The 21,310-nt window shown below is 47.6% G+C and overlaps 1 protein-coding gene and 1 long non-coding RNA gene across 2 annotated transcripts in view; one reads left to right on the plus strand and one right to left on the minus strand.

Moving 5' to 3' along the window:
* Positions 1 to 1,594: 1,594 nt before the first annotated feature.
* LOC138989367 (uncharacterized) lies at positions 1,595 to 12,641 on the minus strand. Its single transcript, XR_011465558.1, has 3 exons — positions 12,203 to 12,641; positions 10,378 to 12,145; positions 1,595 to 2,606 (listed from the first exon to the last, which is right to left on the minus strand). It is a non-coding gene; the product is annotated as an uncharacterized lncRNA (long non-coding RNA).
* Positions 12,642 to 12,800: 159 nt separating this feature from the next.
* The window catches only part of SMAD3 (SMAD family member 3), a 126,802-nt gene continuing 118,292 nt past the window's right edge, over positions 12,801 to 21,310 (plus strand). Inside the window, exon 1 of the mRNA XM_005893291.3 lies at positions 12,801 to 13,515. Within this exon, the coding sequence (XP_005893353.1) occupies positions 13,310 to 13,515 (206 nt within the window). The 5' untranslated portion in view covers positions 12,801 to 13,309. The remainder of the gene's footprint in view (positions 13,516 to 21,310) is intronic.

Below are 21,310 nucleotides of genomic sequence, written 5' to 3' on the forward strand. Positions count from 1 at the left end.
ATCCACCCTCCTTAGCTCCAGCTTAAAGGGACAGCAAAATTAAAACATGTTGTTCCCTCTCCTAATTAATATCTGAGTCCAAGGGTCTTCTTTGGAGGTCCAATGGTTAAGACTTTGCCTTCCAGTGCAGTGGGTAAGGGTTCAATCCCTAGTCAGAGAACTAAGATCCCATATGCCTTGCCACCAAAAATCCAAAACATAAATCAGAAGCAATATTGTAACAAGTTCAATAAAGACTTCAAAAAAAAGTATCCAAGTCTGGGATCCCCACACTTACCCAGGTGCTAACTGAGCCCTGATGCTGACTGTCCTTTACGGACAAGTTTCTCACAGAAGGATCAACTGCTAGCCCTGAACTGAATGGCTAGAACGCTGGGTCTGGAACCCACAGCTTCACAGAAGACGCAGTTCCATAAAGGGGTTTTAGAGTTTCCTGATGCAGCCCCAGGCAGATGCATGATATGGGTATGCTTTCCTACTTAAAACCAGCTCTGCTTAAAAAATAACATTGGAGGCAAAAATACACTTAATGAAGCTGTGACACACCGCAAAACCACGGCCAGTGGGGTTTGAGTTTGAGAGGGAGTGTATAATTGTGTGTGTTTTAGACATTAAGGTAATGTGGCCTCACTTGGAAAAATCTGAGGGGAGTAGAGAGCGACCTGTAGAAATATGAGTCCATGCTGGTCGGGAGTTTACCTCCACCCTTGCTAGCTAAACTGTAGGATAGTTAGTGTTTGTGTACGCTCATTATTTTCCTTCATTCCATCAAATATTTATGGGAAGACTGCTTTGTGTCAGGCAGTATCCTAGACACTTGGTGACATACCTGTTAATTAGACAGATGAGTTCTGATCTGTGTATTCAAGTCAATGGGAACAGCACTTGTCTTTTCTGGCTCTTGAATTAACCTACCTGCTACCCAAGGGCAGGAGGCCAGGCTCTTCTGGAGGCATTTTTTCCACCCATCATCCTAAACAAAGGTGCCTACGATGGAAGCTGAGGCATGGGGCCCAGCAGGCTGACAAATGCACGCCCTTTCCATCTTTCACCCCCTCTCCTTGGCTTCTCTCCTGGGCCTCCTGGGCGGCCTTGGCAGGAAGGGGCCCCGAGAGTTTAGTTGTTGATTGAAGCTGACAAGGAGTCGAGGTGTTTTCCTCCCACAGTCATTTGCATCGAGTTAGGGGATTCCCAGAGACCAGAGGATGCGTCTTTATCAGTGAATTAGAAGGTCAGAGCTAGAAGAGGCACAGAGGCAAACAGGCTCCAACTGGAGGAACGGCAGCTCCGTGGCAGAGTTTAAAGAAGGATCCCAAGGCAGAAAAGAACTCAGAAAGCCATTCTGCCATGACGTCTGCCATGCGTGCAAACAAGGGTGTTTGAGTCTTGTATTTAAACCCAAGGCCACTCCAATCCCTTCCTTTAACAGACGAGGAAACTGAGACTGGGGATGTAAATAATAATACAATACAATACAAGCTAGAGCAGGTCCATTGATAGAACCAAACTCTCCACCATTCCCAACCCCAGCACTCCAGTCAGTCAGTTCTTCTGCCACCTAACCAGGTTTCAAGCCCTTCACAGAGAATTCCTCCGCAAGTCACAACCATTCTTTTCATCTGTGGGTGGGGCTGGTCCAGATCAGAAGTTGACGATGATAATGCATGCTGCTCCTATGTTCCTTTTGGCCCCTGACATTTCCTAGTAATTGTTCGGGGACAGTAAAATACAGTGCAATGGAAGATGAATCCATACCAGGAACTACAGGATTGTGGGCCAGGTTGCCTGGATTTTAGCAATTAGCACCTCAAGCCAATCTTCACGTAAATCCTCCCATGCATTCCCTACAGATTGGCTTCTGACATCCCCTGACCCAGTGGCCAAACGAGCATGGGGCTGAGAGTCTGCAGTTTAAGTCAGGATTCTACATTTTAGTTATGAGACCATGGGCACATCATTTAATCTTTCTGGGCCTCAATTGCCTGACTATTCATTCAATTCATCACCAAACTTTTATTGAGTACTTTCAGTGGGCTCAAGCACAGGTGTTGGGGTGAGAAAAATATGACAAGGTCTTTGATCTTCAAGGCGTTTAAAATCTACTATAATGAATTAATTATTAAGATGGGTGCAAAAGTAATTGTTGAAATCTGCTGCTTGATATTGGGATACTTTCTTAAATAAGTGTGATTATGTTATACATCCTTTTAATGCACATTTCTTTCATTTTTTTTTTTGCTAATGACTTATTATTTGCTGTTTATATTTATTTTAGACTAGGTAAATGATATTAGACAAAAAGCAAATTCTAGCAATTTTCTTATTTGAGTTCAAAATGTTTTGTAAAGCAGCAGAGACAACTCACAACATCAACAACGCATTTGGCTCAGGAACTGCTAATGGATGTACAGTGCAGTGGTGGTTCGAGAAGTTTTGCAAAGGAGACAAGAGTCTTGAAGATGAGGAGCACAGTGGCTGGCCATCAGAAGGTGACAACATCGACCATTCTCTGGTTGTTCAGCCTTTGAAGCAAATTCAGTTCAGTTCAGTCGCTCAGTCGTGTCCGAACCTTTGCGGCCCCATGGACTGCAGCACGCCAGGCCTCCCTGTCCAAATTAGAAAGGTGAAAAAGCTTGATGAGTGGGTGCCTCACGAGCTGACCACAAATCAAAAAAAAAAAAAAATCGTCATTCTTAAGTGTCATCTTCTCTTATTCTACACAACAACAACAAACCATTTCTTGATGGATCGTGATGCGAGGCAAAAAGTGGATTTTATATGACAACTGGCAATGACCAGCTTAGTAGTTGGACCAAGAAGAAGCTCCAAAGTACTTTCCAAAGCCAAACTTGCACTGAAAAAAAGGTGATGGTCACTGTATGGTGGTCTGCTGCCGGTCTGATCCACTACAGCTTTCTGAATGCCAGTGAAACCATTACTTCTGAGACGTATGCTCAGCAAATCTATGAGATGTACCAAAAACTGCAATGCCTGAAGCCAGCACTGGTCAACAAAAATGGCCCAATTCTTCTCCACAACGACGTCCAATGGCATGTCACACAACCAACGCTTCAAAGTTGAATGAAATGGACTATGAAGCTTTGCCTCATCCACCATATTCACCCGACCTCTTGCCAACCGACTACCACTTCTTCAAGTATCTCGGTAACTTTCTGCAGGGAAAACGCTTCCGCAACCAGCAGGAGGCAGAAAATGCTCTCCAAGAGTTCACTGAATTCCGAAGCAGGGATTTTTATACTACAGGAATAAATCAACTTATTTCTCATTGGCGAAAATGTGTTGCTTGTAATGGTTTCTGTTTTGATTCATAAAGATGTGTCTGACCCATAATAACTTAAAATTCACGGTCCAAAACCACAATAACTTTTCCACAATATTTTAACAATAACCTTTAATAAATAAACAGATAAATGCATGAATAAGCCCTAAGTATGAGCATAGAGGTCTGAACAGGATAGAGGAGGAAAGGCTTCATGAAGTGGGTGCTGCTCCAACCTAGACTTGGATGGAAGGAGTGTTCAGCTAGTTGAAGGGGTGGGATGTGGAGATGGGAGGGATGGAGAGGACACCAAAGTCAAGAAGGAGTGGTGTAAGCAAAGACACTGTGGTGGAAAGGCCCAGGGATGTTTGTGATGTGCCTGGAGAAAGGATGTGATGTGGGTGAAGCAAGCGAGTTGAGGCTGCAGACAGACTGGCCCCATCACTCAGCGCCTTCACTCCATATGAAGTGGATTCTGTTCTCTAGAAGTGTGCTGTCCAACAGGGGAGCCACACATGGCTACTGAGTGCTTGAAATGTGACCAGTCCAAACTGAGATGCAAGCATAAAGCACACAACAGATTTCAAACACTGCACACAAAAAAAGAATATAGAGATAATTTTTATAGTGTTTACATGTTAAAATGATATACTGGATATGCTGGGTTGCGTGCATGCTACGTCGCTTCAGTCATGTTAAACTCTTTGCCACCCCATGGACTACAGCCCACTGGGGCTCCTCTGTCCATGGGATTTCCCAGGCAAGAATACTAGAGTGGATTGTCATTTCCTCCTCCAGGGGATCTTCCTGACCTGGAGATTGAACCCCCATCTTCTGTGTCTCCTGCATTTCAGGCAGATTCTTTACCACCAAGCCCTGTGTTGGGTTACATCAAATACATTAACTTCACCTGTTTATTTTTCCTTTTTAAAAAATAACATAGCCTCAATAACATTTAAAATTACATAGGTCACTCGCATATATTTCTACTGGACAGCACTGCTATAGACAATTGAAAGCATTCTTTGTAAATTACCGAAAGCATTTGTTTACAAAGCAGGGAAATGTAGATGCAATTTACACTTCTGCAATGCTCACTCTGGCTGCAAGTAGAGAAGGAAGACAATTAGAAAATTATTGTAATAATTGGTGGTGGGCAGTGATAGGGGCCTGAATTAGGATGGAGGCTGGGTGATGGGAGGCAGATCCTATAGGGTCTGGTGGCAGATTGGATATAGGGGTGAAAGAGGGGAGGAGTTCCTGGGTGATTGGAGACAATGGTGATGCCCCTGAGGACGGAGGGCTGAGAAGCAGGTTCACGGAGGAAGCTGACGAGCTCAGTTCTGAACATGAACTTGAGATGACTGTGGGCCTCTAATTCCAGGTGACAGTTTGAGACTTGAGCTCAGGAGAGGGGTTGGGTTGGATATTTAGATTTTGGGGCCAGTTTTTAAAGATCAGGCAAGACTCAAGCAGAATAAGATCACCCAGGATTGTTGTTTTTGTTTAGTTGCTAAGTCATGTCCCTCTCTTTGAGACCCCATGGACTGCAGGACACCACTCCTGTCCTCCACTACTTCCCAGAGTTTGCTCAAACTCATGTCCATTGAGTGAGTGATGCTATCTACCATCTCATCCCTTCCTGTCCCCTTCTCCTTTTGCCTTCAGTCTTTCCCAGAATCAGGGTCTTTTCCAACATCAGGGTTACACAGGGAGAGAAGTCAAAGGAAAGAAGCAAGTGCCTGGCCCCGGGGAACACCAGCACCTATGGGAGGGCAGGGGGAAAAGATTGAAAAGCGTTTCCTCGTATTGCCTGCCAATAACACCGCCCTGTGATTCCTCTGCCCTGTACTCGGAGATCTTTCAGTAGAGACCCTTTTTCACTTTTTGATTTCAGAAGAAAACAAAAAATGTCACAGCAAAAGCTGAAGCTCTCTTGAGTGGAGCTATTGATGACTAAGTCAGATGACAAGAAAAATTGTGCCCCAGATTCAGTCTCACTTTATAAAGCTGTTAGGATGAGGATAAGCTGGTACAGTAGCGTTTCAGGGGGCCATTTGGTAATGACTCCATAAGTAGCCATTCTCCTTCTAGGGACCTACTGTAAGAAAATAATCAGAGAGACACACAAATGCATATGTACAAAAGTGTTTACAGCATCACTTTTATAATGCTGAATAAAACTGGGAGCTACTTAAATGTCCACTTGGGGAAAACTGGCTTCATACATTATGATAGACCCATGTGACAGGCTGCTCCACATGCATTCAAAATAGTGGAGTAATAGAAAAAGATGTTCATGATATATTGAGTGACAAATCAGGGGGTTGCTGTGTGATTATCTCTAGTCTGTGGTCATTGTTTGTCCTCATCATGGTTAAGAACAAGGACTGTCCAGCAGGTATCGTGGCTTGTCCGAGCAAGGCCAGTTTCTGAATGTCACCTCATCATGTCTCAGTGTCCTCTTCTGGAAAGAGGAGGGTAATGACACCAGCCACAGGCAGCTGCAGAAACTAAATGAGTTAATCTCATTCATGTGAAGCACTGAGAGCAAGGCCTAGCATTCGTGAGACGTCAGTATGTGTTAGCCTTTATTATTACTTTTAAAGACGTCTTTATTGAGCTGTAATTCACTTATACCATTCACCCACTTAGAAATGAATGAGCCAGTGGGGTTTAATATATTCAAAGAGCTGTGCAACCATCACAATAGTCAACTTTAGAATATTTTCATTCCCCCAGAAAGAAACTCTGGACCCCTTGGAAGGCACTCCCACCCCACCCTCTACCAGGCCCCCAGCAACCTGTGATCTACCTCTGCCACTGTAGATTGGCCTATTCTGGGCAGTTCAGAGAAATGGAATCCTAGAGTATGTGGGCTTTAAAACAGCAACAGCAGCCTAACTCATGTCTTGAAGCTGGTGTCCCTCCCTCTGGTCAGACTGAATTGCTTGGGAGAGGGACAGCTTTTCCCGTTTTATTCCTTCAAGGTCTGAGTCAACCGCAGGAGGTTTGTTTCCAGATGCTGGGGTGTATCTAAGGGACAGAATATTCTAGATATATGTGTGTTGTTTTGAGAAATGAGGACTCTGTTTCTCTTTTAACATGGCCCATGTTTGACTACACAAAAGCACTAACAGACCACCCTACCACTGCCCCAAGCATCAGTCACACTCTTAGACCGGAGCAGACAGTCCAAACCACCCCTGCCTCATTCCCTCCAGGGTCCACATTCCCTGCCCTGGATAAACCCAACTGTGCTTTCACCCTGCACATTGCTGTCTTTCTTTAAAATCTTTGTTTAAATTGAGGTGTAACTTTGATATAGTATCTTCCATTCACTTATAGTGTAAAAATAGCTTGCCAATATATTAAAAAGTAATTTAAGGGCATACAGTCTCACTGCTCTTCTAGAACTGTATTTTTATTTCAGCACACCACTCCTTGCTGGTTGTTCATATGCACCTGTGCTTTTAAAAATAAATGCAATTATATGAGCCAACCATTGCTGCTTTAGGGCCACATTGTAAACTGAACTCTGGACTGAGGGAAATCCTGGGCCTGAGCCAAGGCCACATTTGTGACTCTTATTATCCCAGAAAATAGGAAAGAGAAAACATAGTGACCTCTGCAAATATACACTCATACACGGTACAAAGACAAAGACACAGAAACACATGAACCCAGGGGGAAAAGTCACACCACACATATCCATTTCACTTAAACATATGGGCCTGGGCTCTGTGAAATAATGTGATCTGAACAAGACAGATCTCAGAGGCATGGGTGGACAGAGACATTCAGCACACACACACCTGAATCTCAACAACACCTGTGTAAACACAGAGTGATCAACACACCAGCACGTACACAGGTGGTATAATCAGGTACACACACACACACACACACACACACACACACAACTGTACACCTACCAGGATCCTCTCCTGGCCCGACTCCCAGGCCTACCATTTCTGGACACTGGGAAGGAGCTTCTTCAGGAAAAGAGCTCTGTGAACCCTGCCCTGGGCTCCAGCCGCCTGCCCACAGGCCCATCCTGTCCTCCTTCGAAGCCCTGGCCCTGTGCCTCAGTCTGTACCCAGCGGCGGGTAGCAATGCCTACCCCCGAGTCCAGTCCCCCACCCCAAATCTCCTCCTGTCAGACCTGGCCTCTCACCTTATCTTCCTCGGACCCAACACCCAAATCCTACACTCCACTTCCCTACACCCAGCTCCTTCTGTTCCAGCTCCCTTCTCCCAGGGACTGTCTGTAATCAACCCTAGGAACCTTACTCTGGGGGCTCTGGAGACAGAGGGTCCATGCTGGGCTGGCAGTCAGGGGTCAGCCATCCAGTTTGGACAATAGCAACTTAAATTCTTCAGTCTGTGGTCCGTCCTCAGCAACAACAGGAACCATTTTTGGGGACTGAGAATTTCAAACAAGATGCTATCCTAGAAGTCTCTGCCCAGAGCCTGGCCTAGAGCAGACCTGCAAAGGATATTGGTCCCCGCACCCTCAGCTGTCAGGTGGGGGCAATGTCCGAGCTGCGGGTTCCTAGGGGTGGCCCTGGGGCAGGCATTTTAAATAATTTTGACTGGGTTCTCCAATTATGAGAAAGCACCATCACTGGTTGGAAGGTGCTGGGAAGCAAAGGCTCTGTCCTGGTTTATTTTGTGGTGGTTTAGATGTTTTGTCTTTTTACTGATTGACTGACTGGATGTGCCATGCAAGATCTTAGCTCCCTGACCAGGGAATTGGCGCCCTCTGCACTGTGGAGTCTTAACCACTGGACCATCAGGGAAGTCCCAAAGACTGACTTTTGAGCGAACTAGAGAATAGTCAGGCTACTGACTACCCTGTGCTGAGTACATTGTACTATTGCAGCTTACGTGCAGAGAGTGAGGTTAACAGATTCCTCGGCACCACGAAGTACTTCATCGTTACAGACCCATGGATGTATTTATTTTCCCCCTCTAGTCTCCCCTCCAATTCCTATACGCTTACCCTCAAACACCTATTCTATTGTGTTCAATGTGTATTTTTTCTATTTTTTAATTATGATAAAATATAGGTAACAAAATATCATTTTAACCATTTTGAAGTATACAGTTCTGTGACATGGTTGTACAATCATCATTACCATCCATTTCCAAAATTTTTTCATCTCCCATCTCAAATGCTGTACCCATTAATTCCCTTCCTCCCCCAGCCCCTGGCAACCACCATTCTACTTTCTGTCTCAAAGAATTTGACAGTTCTACATACTTAGTGTAAATGGAATCATATGGTGTTTGTCCTTTTGTGACTGGCTTATTTCACCTAGCACAGGGTCTTCAAGGTCCATGCTCACTGTAGCATGTGACAGGGGTTCTTTCGTTTTTAAGGCTGAATAATATTCTATTATACGTATAGACCATATTTTGTTAATGCATTCATCCATCAATAGACACTAAAGTTACATCCACCTCTTGACTATCACATAATGCTGCTATGGACATGGCTGTACAAATATCTGTGGAATCTCTGCTTTCACTTCTTTTGGGGTATACACTCAGAAGTGAAATCGCTGGATGAATTGGTAATTCCATGTTTACTTTTGTGAGGAACCACCATACCGTTTTCCACAACACTGCCCAAGGGTCCTAATTTCTCCATATCCTCACCTGCACTTACTATTTTCTCCTTTTTAAGAGTAGCCATCCTAAAGGGTGTGAAGTGATTCAGTATGTATCTTTTTGTTTATATGACTTCTTTCAAAATATATAGTTGTTTTGTGCCAATGTAACTTTTTACACAAGTAACACAGCATTATTTCTTTTATTTTCTGTGTTGCTATCTTCACCTTGAACTGTTTTTAAGATACAGCCATTTTTTCTCCTGTACACAGAACTCATTGCTTCTAATTTGTGCATAGTACTCTACACTGAGCACCAACTATATCCAAGTGTATTGAAAATGTTCTGAGTGCTTGTAGAAAGCTCTCTGCATGTGTTATTTGCTTCCTTACAGCAATCTGAAGAGGTAGATTATTATTATTCCCATTCTATAAGGAAACTGATGCACAGAGTTAAGGGACTCGCCTCAAGTCACACAGCTGGAAAGAGGAGACTAGACATTTTAACTCAGGTCCATTTGGTACCACAAAGAGAACTCACACGTGTTAAGTGCTAAAGAAAGAGGGCTAGCTGCACACAGAGGCTCCCTCTCAGGTGAGGGCATTCTGCTGAAAGTTCTAGTCCTCACTAGATCCTGACTCATCTCCAGGTTGTGAATCACCTGCCTTCACCAGATGTCACTTTATGTCTGTGTAAAATGAACACAGGAACAATTTTCTTGCTCTTTCAAGATTTACCCCTTACTGATTGAACGCCCTTTAGCTAACAGAAAAATCATCAGAATTGAAGGCAGGTGTTTGTTTCTTTCCAGTGTTTCACCCGGGAGCCATGCCAAACACATGAAAATCTTTTGGCGAATCTGCTTGTGAGGCTCCTCCCCCATAGGACTAACTATTCCCAGAAAAACAGAGGCGCTGCCTCCGGCCCCATCCCACCTCTCTTGAACTTCGTGCTTAACTCGATGAAAAATTAACTGGGCTGATGTTTCCTTTCCAAGGACAGCCTCTGCAGAAGCTGGCCTGGCCGGGCCCCAGGAGCACAGGCACTAGAGCAGAGTTCCTCTCCACCCAGAGCCGCCCACCCACTCACCTGCCAAAGTCAGGGAGTACATGGGGTTCTCGGGCACCCAGAGGAATCTGCTCCTTAGCCCTCCTCACTGTTTTATGAAACTGGACTGATTTCTGTAACTCTTCTAGTGGAGAAACTGAGGCCAGAGGAGAAACGCCCAGACAAGGCACTTGCTGGCCTCACACGTGGAGCCAGCCCTGTTTTCTGCATGCAGCAGCTGTCCCACAGAGACCAGCAAAGAAAATGCAGGACAGCAAGCTTCAGCCACACTGACTGCTGACTAGTCACTGCCTCCTTTCAGGAAAACGAGAAGGCTGACCGGGGGGCCCTTCACACGTCATGATTCAGAGGCTCGGGGACATGCCAGGCCCTTCCACTACCTGCAAAACTCAGATCTCTCTTAGGCTCCTCACCTTCATAGTGTACATTACACTTCACCACACATGGCTTCTGCACTGAAGGATAAGAACTGTGTGCTTCATTCTTACAGCTGAGAGAATAGATGCTTGGTGGGGTGAAGGGCTAAGTAGGGAGAGCCAAGACTAAAAGCCAGGTCAGTCATTGATGAAGCTTGAGGTCTTTTTGCCGGATGCCTCTCAACAGTGGGACCTGCCTGATGCAATGTTCAGGTTAATATGAATGGTTTACACAAGGGCCCGTTTCTCACAGGCACACACTTCCTACCCCTTGGTGCTTCTTTAGGTTGTGAGGCTAGGGCACTTAGTCTTTCATTTCAGCATTTTCAGAAATGAGTAGGACGGCACACGGAGGTGCTCTGTAGATGTGCATGTCTAACTGAACCCTGCTCCCCACTTTGCACCCTTCTCCATGGCACTAACAGCGGCCCCAAGGTGTGGCTCTATTCCTTTAGAGTATTGATGGTTGGCGAAGCTTTTCACGTCGGACTCCCACAACCACCCTAACAGACTGCGAGGAAAGCTATCTCTAGCCCATTTTCCAGGTGAGCAAACATTTCTTCTAGTATCACAATAGTGCACCTGTGTAAAGAACTTTGGTTTTGCAGAGCTCCATCTGGGATGTCACCTTCTACCTCTGCAACTCTAGAAGGCAGCTAGCTGGGTGCAGTGTGGGCTGAGGCCTCAGAAATCACTGGTTTGTATCCTAACTCTGCAGCTAGAGCTCTCCAGTATTATAATCTCTGGGCCTCAGGTACTTCAGCTGTAAATGGGAGATCAGGGACATCTAGTTCAAGAGTCACTGTGAAGATGAAATCAGAGGGCAGCACTTTCTTCATTCTACCTGGAATGAAGAAAGCCATCGATAAAAGTCTATTGCCTTCCTCCCTTCTCTTTTTCCATGAGAGCCAGAGGAAGGGAATGAAACCAGATTATAGTGGCTGCTGGTTAGTTCCGAGCACCGGCCAGGAGTGGGGAGCAGGTCATTAAGCCCCATTTGGGGTTCAGGGGACTCTCCTTTAAGGTCCAAGCAGGCAGGGAATTAGGAGGGGAACCCTGGGCTCAGCCCCAGCAGCTGACAGGCTTGCCAGAGCTCTTTCTCTCCTTCCAGGCAGGGACCCCTGCAGCTTCTGGGCTGACTTGTGGATTAGGCCACACCTCACAGGGCTCTGTAACTCCCCACCCGCTAGAGGGTTTGCGGATCACTTCTTTCTCACCAAGGGAGTTTCCTGCTGTTAAAAACAAACAAAGGCTAAGAGGTCTGGTAGGGGAGGGGCTGCAGGAGAAAGGCCCTGGGGGCCTGGGGTAACTGCTGACTACCGCAGAGTGAGCGGTCTGTGGGTAGACGCCCCTGAATTGTGCTGGCGGAGAGAAAAGCCCCAGAGCACCCCCGATATCCTGGTGTTCCTTTGCTTCCCACCGAAGCTAACGTGGAATATATAAGGTCCCCAAAGACTGCCCTTTTGCTCCACTTCTTGCGAGTTCACAGCTTTGAAAACAAAACTCTCTCTCCTATTTACTGGCTGTTGAATTTCGGATACTTTGTTTCCCATAGGATTCCAGCATCCTGTAATGAAACTTTTCCTCTACAGATAAGTTCTAAGGCTCCCCATTCATTTCTTCCTGAGCTTAACGAATGACTCTGAGGCCCATTTTCTGCGGGGCACTTGATTCCCAAAGGCCCAAGGGACCCCTGACTCCAGCTATTATCCGGGGAGTCACTGGGGTCCCCAAATCGGCACTTCTGGGAGCCTCTCCCTAATCCCTAATCCCGGGGGCTCTAAACTGGAACGGTCACACTGGTGCGAGAATAAAAACAGACCCCCGAGTCCCCGGCGCCGCCACGGCCCCTGACCGGGATCCGCGCGCCAGCGTCGTGGTGCGCGCCCCGACTTCCTGGGCCTCAACCTTCCGCGAATCCTCCCTCGAGCCGGGGTCCTCCCAGGAGCGCACCGCCTGCCTGTGGCCAGCCCGCTCTCGTCCGTTCGTGCGAGTCTAACCCTCGGGCCCGCCACTCCAGCTGAGTTTCCTGAGTGTGGGTTCCGAGAGCGGACGCCACGACCCGAGCCCGGCCCTCCCGCCAGGGGCCCTTCTCGCCGCTCCGTTCCCACGACTTCCTCCCGGCGTCCGCTGGACTTCAGGTCGGGGCCGCGCGGGGTCCTGCGCGCTCCAGCCCTGGCGGCCGCTGTCCCAGGTCGCCCACGTGGGAGTGCTCCGCGTCGGGCGGGGGGAAGGCCAGGAGCCCTCCCGGAGGCGGAGTGGGGGGGCGCGGGCAAGGCGCCCGCAGGAGGAGGCGGCAGGGCGCGGGGGAGGAGGCGGGGAGCCCCAGCGGCAAGGGGGCGGTGACAGCGCTTGGAAAGGAGGCTGCACGCGGATTTGCATGAAACACAGACTGGGAGCGGGCGGGAGTAGGAGCGCGGCGCACGCCCCGGGCCGGCCCAGCTAGCGAGCGAGCTGGGAAGGAGGAGGGCAGCGGGGAGGCGAGGCTGCCGAGGCGGAGGGATCTGCGCATCAAAGCGAGCGAGGCGAGCAAAGTTTGGCTGGGGGTTGGACTTTCCTTCCTGGAGGCGGCACCCAAACAGCCACCCCGTGCGGAAACCCAAACTTTCTTCTGCCACTCCGGTCCCCGCGGCCGCCGCCTCCGCCCCGCGTCCCTGGCCTTCCCGATCCCGCTTCGCTACTGCCTGCCCGCCGCCCCGCCGTCCTTCTCCCCGCCGTGGGAGACGCCCGGGGCGCAGGGCCGCGCGCCGAGCCCCGCCGGCTGCAGCGCCGCGGCCGGGCCCGGAGAACCAGCAAGTTCGCCGAAAGTTGAAGCGAAGTTTGGGCGGCCGCGGCCGGCCCGGGCTGAGCTCCTCGCTGCGCCCCCGGCGTCCCGCCGCGCCCAGCCCCGCCGGGGGCGCTCCTCGCAGCTCGCGCGCCCTCCCCAACCATGTCGTCCATCCTGCCTTTCACTCCCCCGATCGTGAAGCGCCTGCTGGGCTGGAAAAAGGGCGAGCAGAACGGGCAGGAGGAGAAGTGGTGCGAGAAGGCAGTCAAGAGTTTGGTCAAGAAGCTCAAGAAGACGGGGCAGCTGGACGAGCTGGAGAAAGCCATCACCACGCAGAACGTCAACACCAAGTGCATCACCATCCCCAGGTGGGGGCTGGAGGGACCTTGGGGCGCGCCCGCCCAGCCGCATAGCGTGGCGGGGCCGGCCTGGTGGGATTGGAGCAGGAGGGATTGTGTGCGTGTGTGTGTATATACGAGGGGTGGGAACGCAGGCAGGAAGCGGGTGAGGGGGACCCCAAACAAAACCTTTTCTAGAATTGCAAAGATTCAGAGCCTGGGACTTCCACGCGGCACTCGCTCTCCCAGACCCCGCATTGGCTTTTCACCTCCGGGAAAGGGGGTGCTGCAGGATGGCCCCCCCACACCCCGGGGAGCTGCGGGATAGAACTTGAGGCCCGCTTTGTTCGGCTCCGCGGGCCCGAGCCCCTCCTCCGCCGCCGCCTCCCGCCCCCGCGGCCCGCGCTCGGAGAGGTGGTGGTGTTTCTCCCTTTCTTTTCTTCATTCCTGTCCCCCCACTTCTTTCCTTCTCGACAGGAATGCAGTCCGTACAGCTGGGGCTGTGGGTGAGGAGCGGGAGCCTCGTGATTGACAGATTCCTTCTTCGTTCTCTCTTTGCCTTCGGGATTAGCATTTTTATCGAGTATTTTTAGATTCGGTTGTGCCAGTCTCCCGCCCCCTCCGCACACACGCACTTTAGTTGCAGTGCAGTGCTCTGACTTTCAAATGAGAGAGATAAGTGGCGGAGAGTGGGGTCTTCTCCCCCGCCTCCCCCGACTGTTTTTTGCCCTTCTTTCAGTCTGAGATTGCGGGTGGGTGCCGAAAGGAGGGGGGTTTGTAGCCGAGGAGATAACAAAACGCACCCCAAAGTGGGCCTCGCATCGGCCCTCGCATTCCTACGGAGCCCTCCTTCCCAAAGCGCTTTGCCATCTGTCTGGACCTCCTTTATCCTCCACTTCGCGCTAGCTAGGTCTGGCAGGAGCTCACAGATGGCTGATAGAAGGGGTCAGTGACTTCTCTCCACTCCCCACGGCCTTCTCTTAGCTTAGCTGCGCCTGGCTGGAAATTGGGATGTGTTGAGGGGGGAGGTATCCTAGCTTTCTGTGTCTCCCTCTTAGCCTCCTTTGAACGTCTTAATTGTGTACTGAGTTTGTGTGTGTGAGTAGGGGTCCCTGGCTGTGGAGGAATGAGCAGAGGGTCCCCGGGGCCAGAGCTCCACATAAATTGTCCCTCTTGATGCCGGGCCAGAAGTGGACTCCGTCCTTGGCCACCTGCTCGGGGCAGCTGTACGCCGGCCGCCAGCCGTGTCAGGCAGGCACAAAGCAACATCTGTCCACGGAAACCCAGAGCCGGCCTCCTCTGGAAATAAATGCCACATATGGTGGGAGTGCTGACTTGAAAAATAATAATTTTTTTTTTCAAAACTGGGTGGATCCAGTCAATAAAGCGGGAAGGAAGGTGGTGTGCTGTCTGGGAAGTGTGTTCTGGTGTATGATGGGGAGCCAGAATTGACTTCAGAGGAGGTGGTGTGATGTGATGGTCAGGGAGTCCTAGGTCCTGGTCTCAGCCCCGGTTCTTCCTTCTTTATTACTTTAGGTGAGGGGTAGGGAGTAGGGTAAATGAATGTCATACTTCTCCCTCCTGGGGAGAACCTACGTTCTTACCTGCCTGAGGGTGCTGAGGACAAGTGCTTTTTTATGTTTTGAGACAGAAAAAAAAAAATCAGTATCCAGTATAAAACAAACAGCTGCATGAATTGTTTCACAGTTTACAAAGGACTTTGGTATGCTTTTAGGAGATCAAGAAAAAGAAACTGCTGGAAAATAGATAAGGCAATTAATTAGGCCTAAGACTGATCCTATTTTCAAAGTTGAGAAAACTCTGGAGGAGAGAGGTGAAAAGGCTTGGCATAGCAAAACATGCCATTCTGACCAAATGTGCCCTTTCTGCTTACCATGGCTCCTCTTCACTTTGAAGGGTCTGAATACATTCTTTGCTGATGGCTACAGGGGTGGGCCCTGGGACCTTTGGTAGTAAGGTTGCCAGCATTCTTTGGGCTGGTGACAGCCTGGAGGAGAGGCCTGGCTCCCCCTTGCCTTAGTAGGAGTTTGCCCTCTGGGAAAGCATAGCTGTGGCCTGCCTTTTCCTCTTCCAGTGTTTTCCGCAGCCTGGGGCATATGGACACTTTTGATGTTCCTGAGAGTTCAAGTTAACTCAGCCTTCCCATGGCTCTGTGAGGACTGAGCCATCTTCTACCTGTCTGGCAAGGACCTAATGCTGAGGCACATTTTTTTTCCATCTTTTTCAGTTAGGGAAACCCCGTTACTTGGGTGGATCCAGACAAAGTGGATTTCCATCCTTGGATTTTGTGCCCACGCCTCTGGGTCACCTTGTCTCCCTTGGCAACAGCGCCTGCTGTTTTGCTCGTGGGCAGAAAACTAAAGGCCATGTCTTGGGGAGGTGGCTAGCTGGCCTCACACGGGTGATAGCGGTGTGTCTCTGAGTCCCATAGGTTGTGGGGTTGCTTGTCAAATTGTCTGCTCTCTCCTCACAGCTTTTTATAATGAGGTCTTTGGAAAACTGACAAAGGGAAATGTTTCACCTAGCTATCCCACTGTGGGTGTGCGGTGGGGCCCTGGGTGCTTAAAAGTACCCTACAAGATCTGGACTTCACAGTGTAAGCAACCCTTTGTCTAAGGAGATTTTCTCCAGCTTGTTTTGGCTAATACAAGGTCATGAGCCGCAGCAGCACTGTTTAGCAGTTAGAGCTGTGTATTGGAGCCCACCAGACTGCATGTGTTCTTCTGTTACTCCGGCTCTAACTTATCTCAGTGATCAAGAGAGCTGGAGTGATACAGGCTTACTGGTTTCAAGAATGTCAAAGAGACTGGTGCCAAAGCAGTGGTAAGAGCCTGATTTAGATACACCAGTAGAGGGGCTATCAGGATTCTCTGAGGTCTGGCAGGATGGTCAGAACTTTGATGAGTTGTGTAATAGCATCCTCCCTGTCATCTACTATCCTTCTTGAGTACCTGAGTCCAGCTGCAGGTATCTTCCTGGCCAGTTTATAAAAATAGAGTGATAGCATTTGCCAACGAGAGGCAGAGAAGGTGTGTGTATGTTCTATCAGGGAGAAGGAGCCAGGCACACTTAAAAATGACTTTTCTGATGGACACAGATAATTTGTATTTCTACCAATGGGACCCATGCTGTGGCCCACTTGTTGAGGGCTGGACCAAGCTTAAGACCTTATTTGTTTGGAAGGAAATTCAGGCTTTCTTGTGTTGGAGCACCAAGTCCAGAGGAAAGTGGCGGACTCGAACCAAACATAAGGTCTGACACATACCTTTCTGTGCATCTGTTCTTTTGGTGTGGCCTCCTCCTGCTATCTGCCTGGACTTTGCCAGGCTGGTCTCACCGTAACATTTCTTTCTCAGGCTTCTGGGGACAGACCAGGGGTGCAAGAGTGGTAGCTTTAACACCCTCTCCATTTCAGCATCTCCTGTCCTCTTTGCTCTCAGTTGCAGCTCAGAGCACCATTCTTGTGTGGCCCATTGGAACCCAACTCACTTGCAAGCACCCATCCTCTCCTTTCTCTTGTTAAGCTCGATTAGAGGAGTTCTGCACCAAGGCAGGAAAGAGAAGGAGTCTGCAGGACACTGGGTAGTGGATGTGGGGCTGGCTTAGAGCTATGGCTGAATGTTAGGAGCCAAGGAGCCACTTGACCTTCAAACTTAGGAGCCATTTGGAACCTTCGAACTTGCTCCTTGCACCCAGGAGTTGAATGATTGGGCTCAGTATGTGTTGAAGACCGTCCCTTGCTCACAGTTCCTAATCAAATGTTACAGGATGGGATTTTGTGGATTCATAGGTATTGGCCCCTCCCATGTCTGAGTCAGTATTCAGGGAAGTGGGGGAGGATGTGGAGATAAACTTGAGATGGTCCCTGCCTATGACAAGCTTACACTTGAGTAAGGAAAACATCAACAGGACATTATTTGTGTCTATTTCTTTCTTATTCCCAGCCATCAGGAGGAATATGAGCTCTAGTATGGAGTGATATTTTTGGGGGGCGAGGGGGATTATGATATGTTTTTTAAATATTTAGAGGTCACTATGTTAGATAACAAAGTAAGCATGGCCATCTGTTTTCCCCAGAAAAAAAGCACAGAATTCAGGTCCTAAATCTTGTTGTTTTAATACCTGGATGGATTTAGCAGTTCACTTGATGTCTCAGAGCCTTCTTGTTGGCACCTGTAAAATCGGGATGAGGTAAAGCCTGTGTAAGTGTTTTGTAAACCAGAAAGTTTGACAGATGTGTTTTATATTTAGATGTCTCTGTGTATCATCCATTCATTACTAAATTATTCAGTCATTTATGAAATACCTACTATGATGAGCAGGGCAGGGCACCTGTTCTCAAGGGCCCCCCTGTCTAGAGTGGGAGACAGACTTGCCCAAAATATAGGCCATGAGCTGCAGCCAAAGGATGTACAAAATGCCCAGGGATGTGGGGGACAGACCATTACTTCTCTGGGAAGAGGTGGGGAAAGGAGGGAGGGGTCAATGCAAGGTGGAAAACCAAGAGGACAGGAGTTATAATCCAGAGGAGGAGGTTTCTGGACCGTAGTACAGTCATGGGAACTTTTGGGTTCTGGTGTTAGTTGCCTACAGGACTGAGAATGTCTTTATCTTCCTCTTGTTCCTAAATGGAGTGCTGCTATGAATATGTACCCTCCTAGTCTGCACCAGAAGACCAGCGACTTGGGTTCAGTATTTTATGCCACTGTAAAGTGTTCTCCCTTTGAAATAAAAAAGGAGTTAGTATGGCAAACCTGAAATTCAAGTTTCCTTGGTGGAAACGGTGACTTGGGATGTATTAGCTCAGAATATAACAGACCGCGGCGATAAGAAGTGGGCAACTTGGAGGTGATGGTGGATGCTCAGAATTTTTGAGTTTTGGTGTACCGTAACTTTTCATTTCTCTGGTTAACACTTGCCAAAAAATAAATCTTTTAAACCTGAATTTCTACAGAGACGTAAGAGCCTTTAATAATGTATTTTTAAAAGTCTTTGCAAGGATATAAAGGTTTAAATGACAATTCTAATAATAGAAAAAGCCAGTGAATACAGTAGTCGGTTCCTTCTGATGAGAAATGGAAGCAGCTGACGGTATAGAGAGACTGGCTTGAGCTTATCACATCAGGAATCCAATTAAAATGAGTTTTTGAAAAATAAATATTGGTTCAATAATGTAAATTTGTAATTGCTATGTTATTCTAATGGAAATAAAATTAACACGATTTAATGGACTGAGCGACCATTAATTTTCACTTGTTAACTTATGGGGAGATTTCTAAATGCCATTGTTTGCACAATGCAGCCGTGTCTCTGTACGAGCTCCTTTAGGAAATAAATAGGACCAAGAAGTGCCGGCTTTATTTATTGAAGTATAGTTGATCTACAGTGTTGTGTTAGTTTCAAGTGTACAGCAAAGTGATTCAGTCTTATATATGTCTATCCTTCTTCAGACTCCTTTCCCTTACAGTTTATTACAAAATATTGCATACAGTTCCATGTGCAAGACAGTAGGTCCTGGTTGCTTATCTGTTTTATATATTGTAATGTGTATCTGTTAATCCCAGATTCCTCATGTATCCCTCCCTCCCCTTCCCCCTTTGGTAGGCACAGGTTTGTTGTCTAGGTCTGTGGGTCTATTTTTGTTTTCTGTGTAAGTTCATTTGTATCGTGCTTTTAGACCACATGCAAAAGTGATATCATATGATATTTATCTTTCTCTGGCTCACTTCAGTTAGTCCGGTAACCTCTAGGTCTATCAACGTTGCAAGTGGTGCTTGCTTTAAGACTTGAAGTCTGACTTTATTCCCTCATCTATTTTCCCACCTTATTTACCCCTCCCCCAGCCTCTGGTAAGCGCAGTTAAGTTCTTGAAAGTGGAATGCCGCTTTTTCAATCAACAAAGCTCATGAATAGTTCTAATTAACTTTTGTCCTTGTCTCCTTTGATGTATTGACCTATTTAAAAAAAAAAGAATTCGCCCTGCCCCCTTCCCAGATCCACATCTGGTTTTACAGTCTGCCCAGAAAGGCTGCTGATGCAGGGCCTGGGAGGTTTAGCAGCCTTTTGCAGACACGAATGTCCCCTGCAGTGGTGGATGGGACTAGTTCTTCCCCAGGAGGGCTGGGCATCATCTATTGACCATTGACAGGTTCCTGGGCCACGGAGTCTTCAATCTTCAGGTGCCGTGGTTTCTGGAAACAGTTGGAAGTTGCCATAGTAAACCTACCTTGCAGAAGTTTGGTTTCTAATTTTACCGAATTCCAGATTTTAAAACAAAGATCCAAGAGCACTTGTCCAGTTCATGCGTGCTGCCTTAGCGCACCTAACAGGTGCCAAAACCTGTTTCCGGTAGCAGGAACACACCAGTGCACGAGGCAGATGCCGTATCCTGCCCTATTGTAGCCTCGGGTCCACTGGCTGCTGAACACTGGTCCTTTGGAATTGTAAGAATCATGCGTGTGTTCACTCTGCTTAACTTGTAAATACTGTTTTCTTAATGCCAGAGAACCAAATTCCCCAAGCCCTGCAGTTTATTGAGTCCTGATGAGAGAGAGAGAGAGAGAGTGTGTAACGTTACTCTTTGTTTTGACTTAATTAACAGTTTTAGAAATAACAAATCTAGAGCACAAGTCACACTATCCGTTGTGATTATCTGAGGCCTCTGCTGTAAACAGCAGCCTGCCACCGTGGCACACTGCTGCAGGGTGTTTTGACAGAGAGACTCGGCTTAAAATGAAAACACAGTAGAAGCCTATTAATTAAGAAGTTTGTCTAATTCTGGACTAGGCTGAAGTTTGTTTAGCAGGCCTTTTCTCCCCATAAATGCTGTCAAGAAAAATTAGTCATGAACAAACTTTTGGGAGTCATTTTGGAGGCAGGAGTCAACAGACCTGGGTAAGTTCTAGATTTTAACTCTGTTTCTAATTAGCTGTGTGACCTGGGCCAAGTCACTGACCGTCTCTGGTCCTCAGATGTTCACAACTGGGAAATGGGCTACCTGAGCTGTATCAGAGATTCTAACTCTAAAGTGGTTTCTATGCAAGCATCTTAGAAGCATCCCTTTGCATGCATCCGCTTGATCACTAAACCACAGATCTTTCTTAATTATTAATGTCCTAAGTCCCTGTTAGTCTCGTGCCAATGAATTTCCCTAGTTGAAAGTAAGAAAACTATAATTCAGCTTTTAATTTTAGTTGTTTCCCCCACTCTGTCCTCCCTGCCTCTCCTTTGCCCTGTGAGTCTAAATCAGTGAAATTTAACTACAAAGGAATATAAAAATAACTGAATACAAGGATAACACCATGAAGGCTGAATGTTTTGAGATGCAGTGAGCAGTTTTTCTTTTGTTGCTATTTTTGGCTATCCTCAGAGCAGGAAGTTTACTTAAACTAATGACCACAATTGCCTAAAAATGGTTAAATGTGAGAGGTAGGCATTATAGAGGATACCTGTGGAAAATGTTTGCTCATATGTCAGAGTTTACCCAGGAAGCTTTCTTTATTTATTTTCAAGCATCTATATAAAGAAAGGCTATACTTGATTGCGTAAGCATGCGCCTCTTGTTGCGGGGTGGGCATGGAGGTTACAAGTTGAAACCCCAGCTAAGAAATGAAAAGTGAGTTTCCCCCGAAATAATAGTACTTTTTCTGTATCACACCGGCTCTCCGTGCTTACATCTGGCAGGTTTTTCTCCTGACAGCTTTGTTGGGAGTTTAGGACTGGGGTATTGTTTAAGAAACCTTGGGTCAAGGTTTGCCTTTGAATTCTATGGCATTATCAGTCTTTTGGCTTTCCCCACTCACGC

This window comes from Bos mutus, chromosome 10, assembly GCF_027580195.1.
Source record: "Bos mutus isolate GX-2022 chromosome 10, NWIPB_WYAK_1.1, whole genome shotgun sequence".
NCBI lineage: Eukaryota > Metazoa > Chordata > Mammalia > Artiodactyla > Bovidae > Bos > Bos mutus.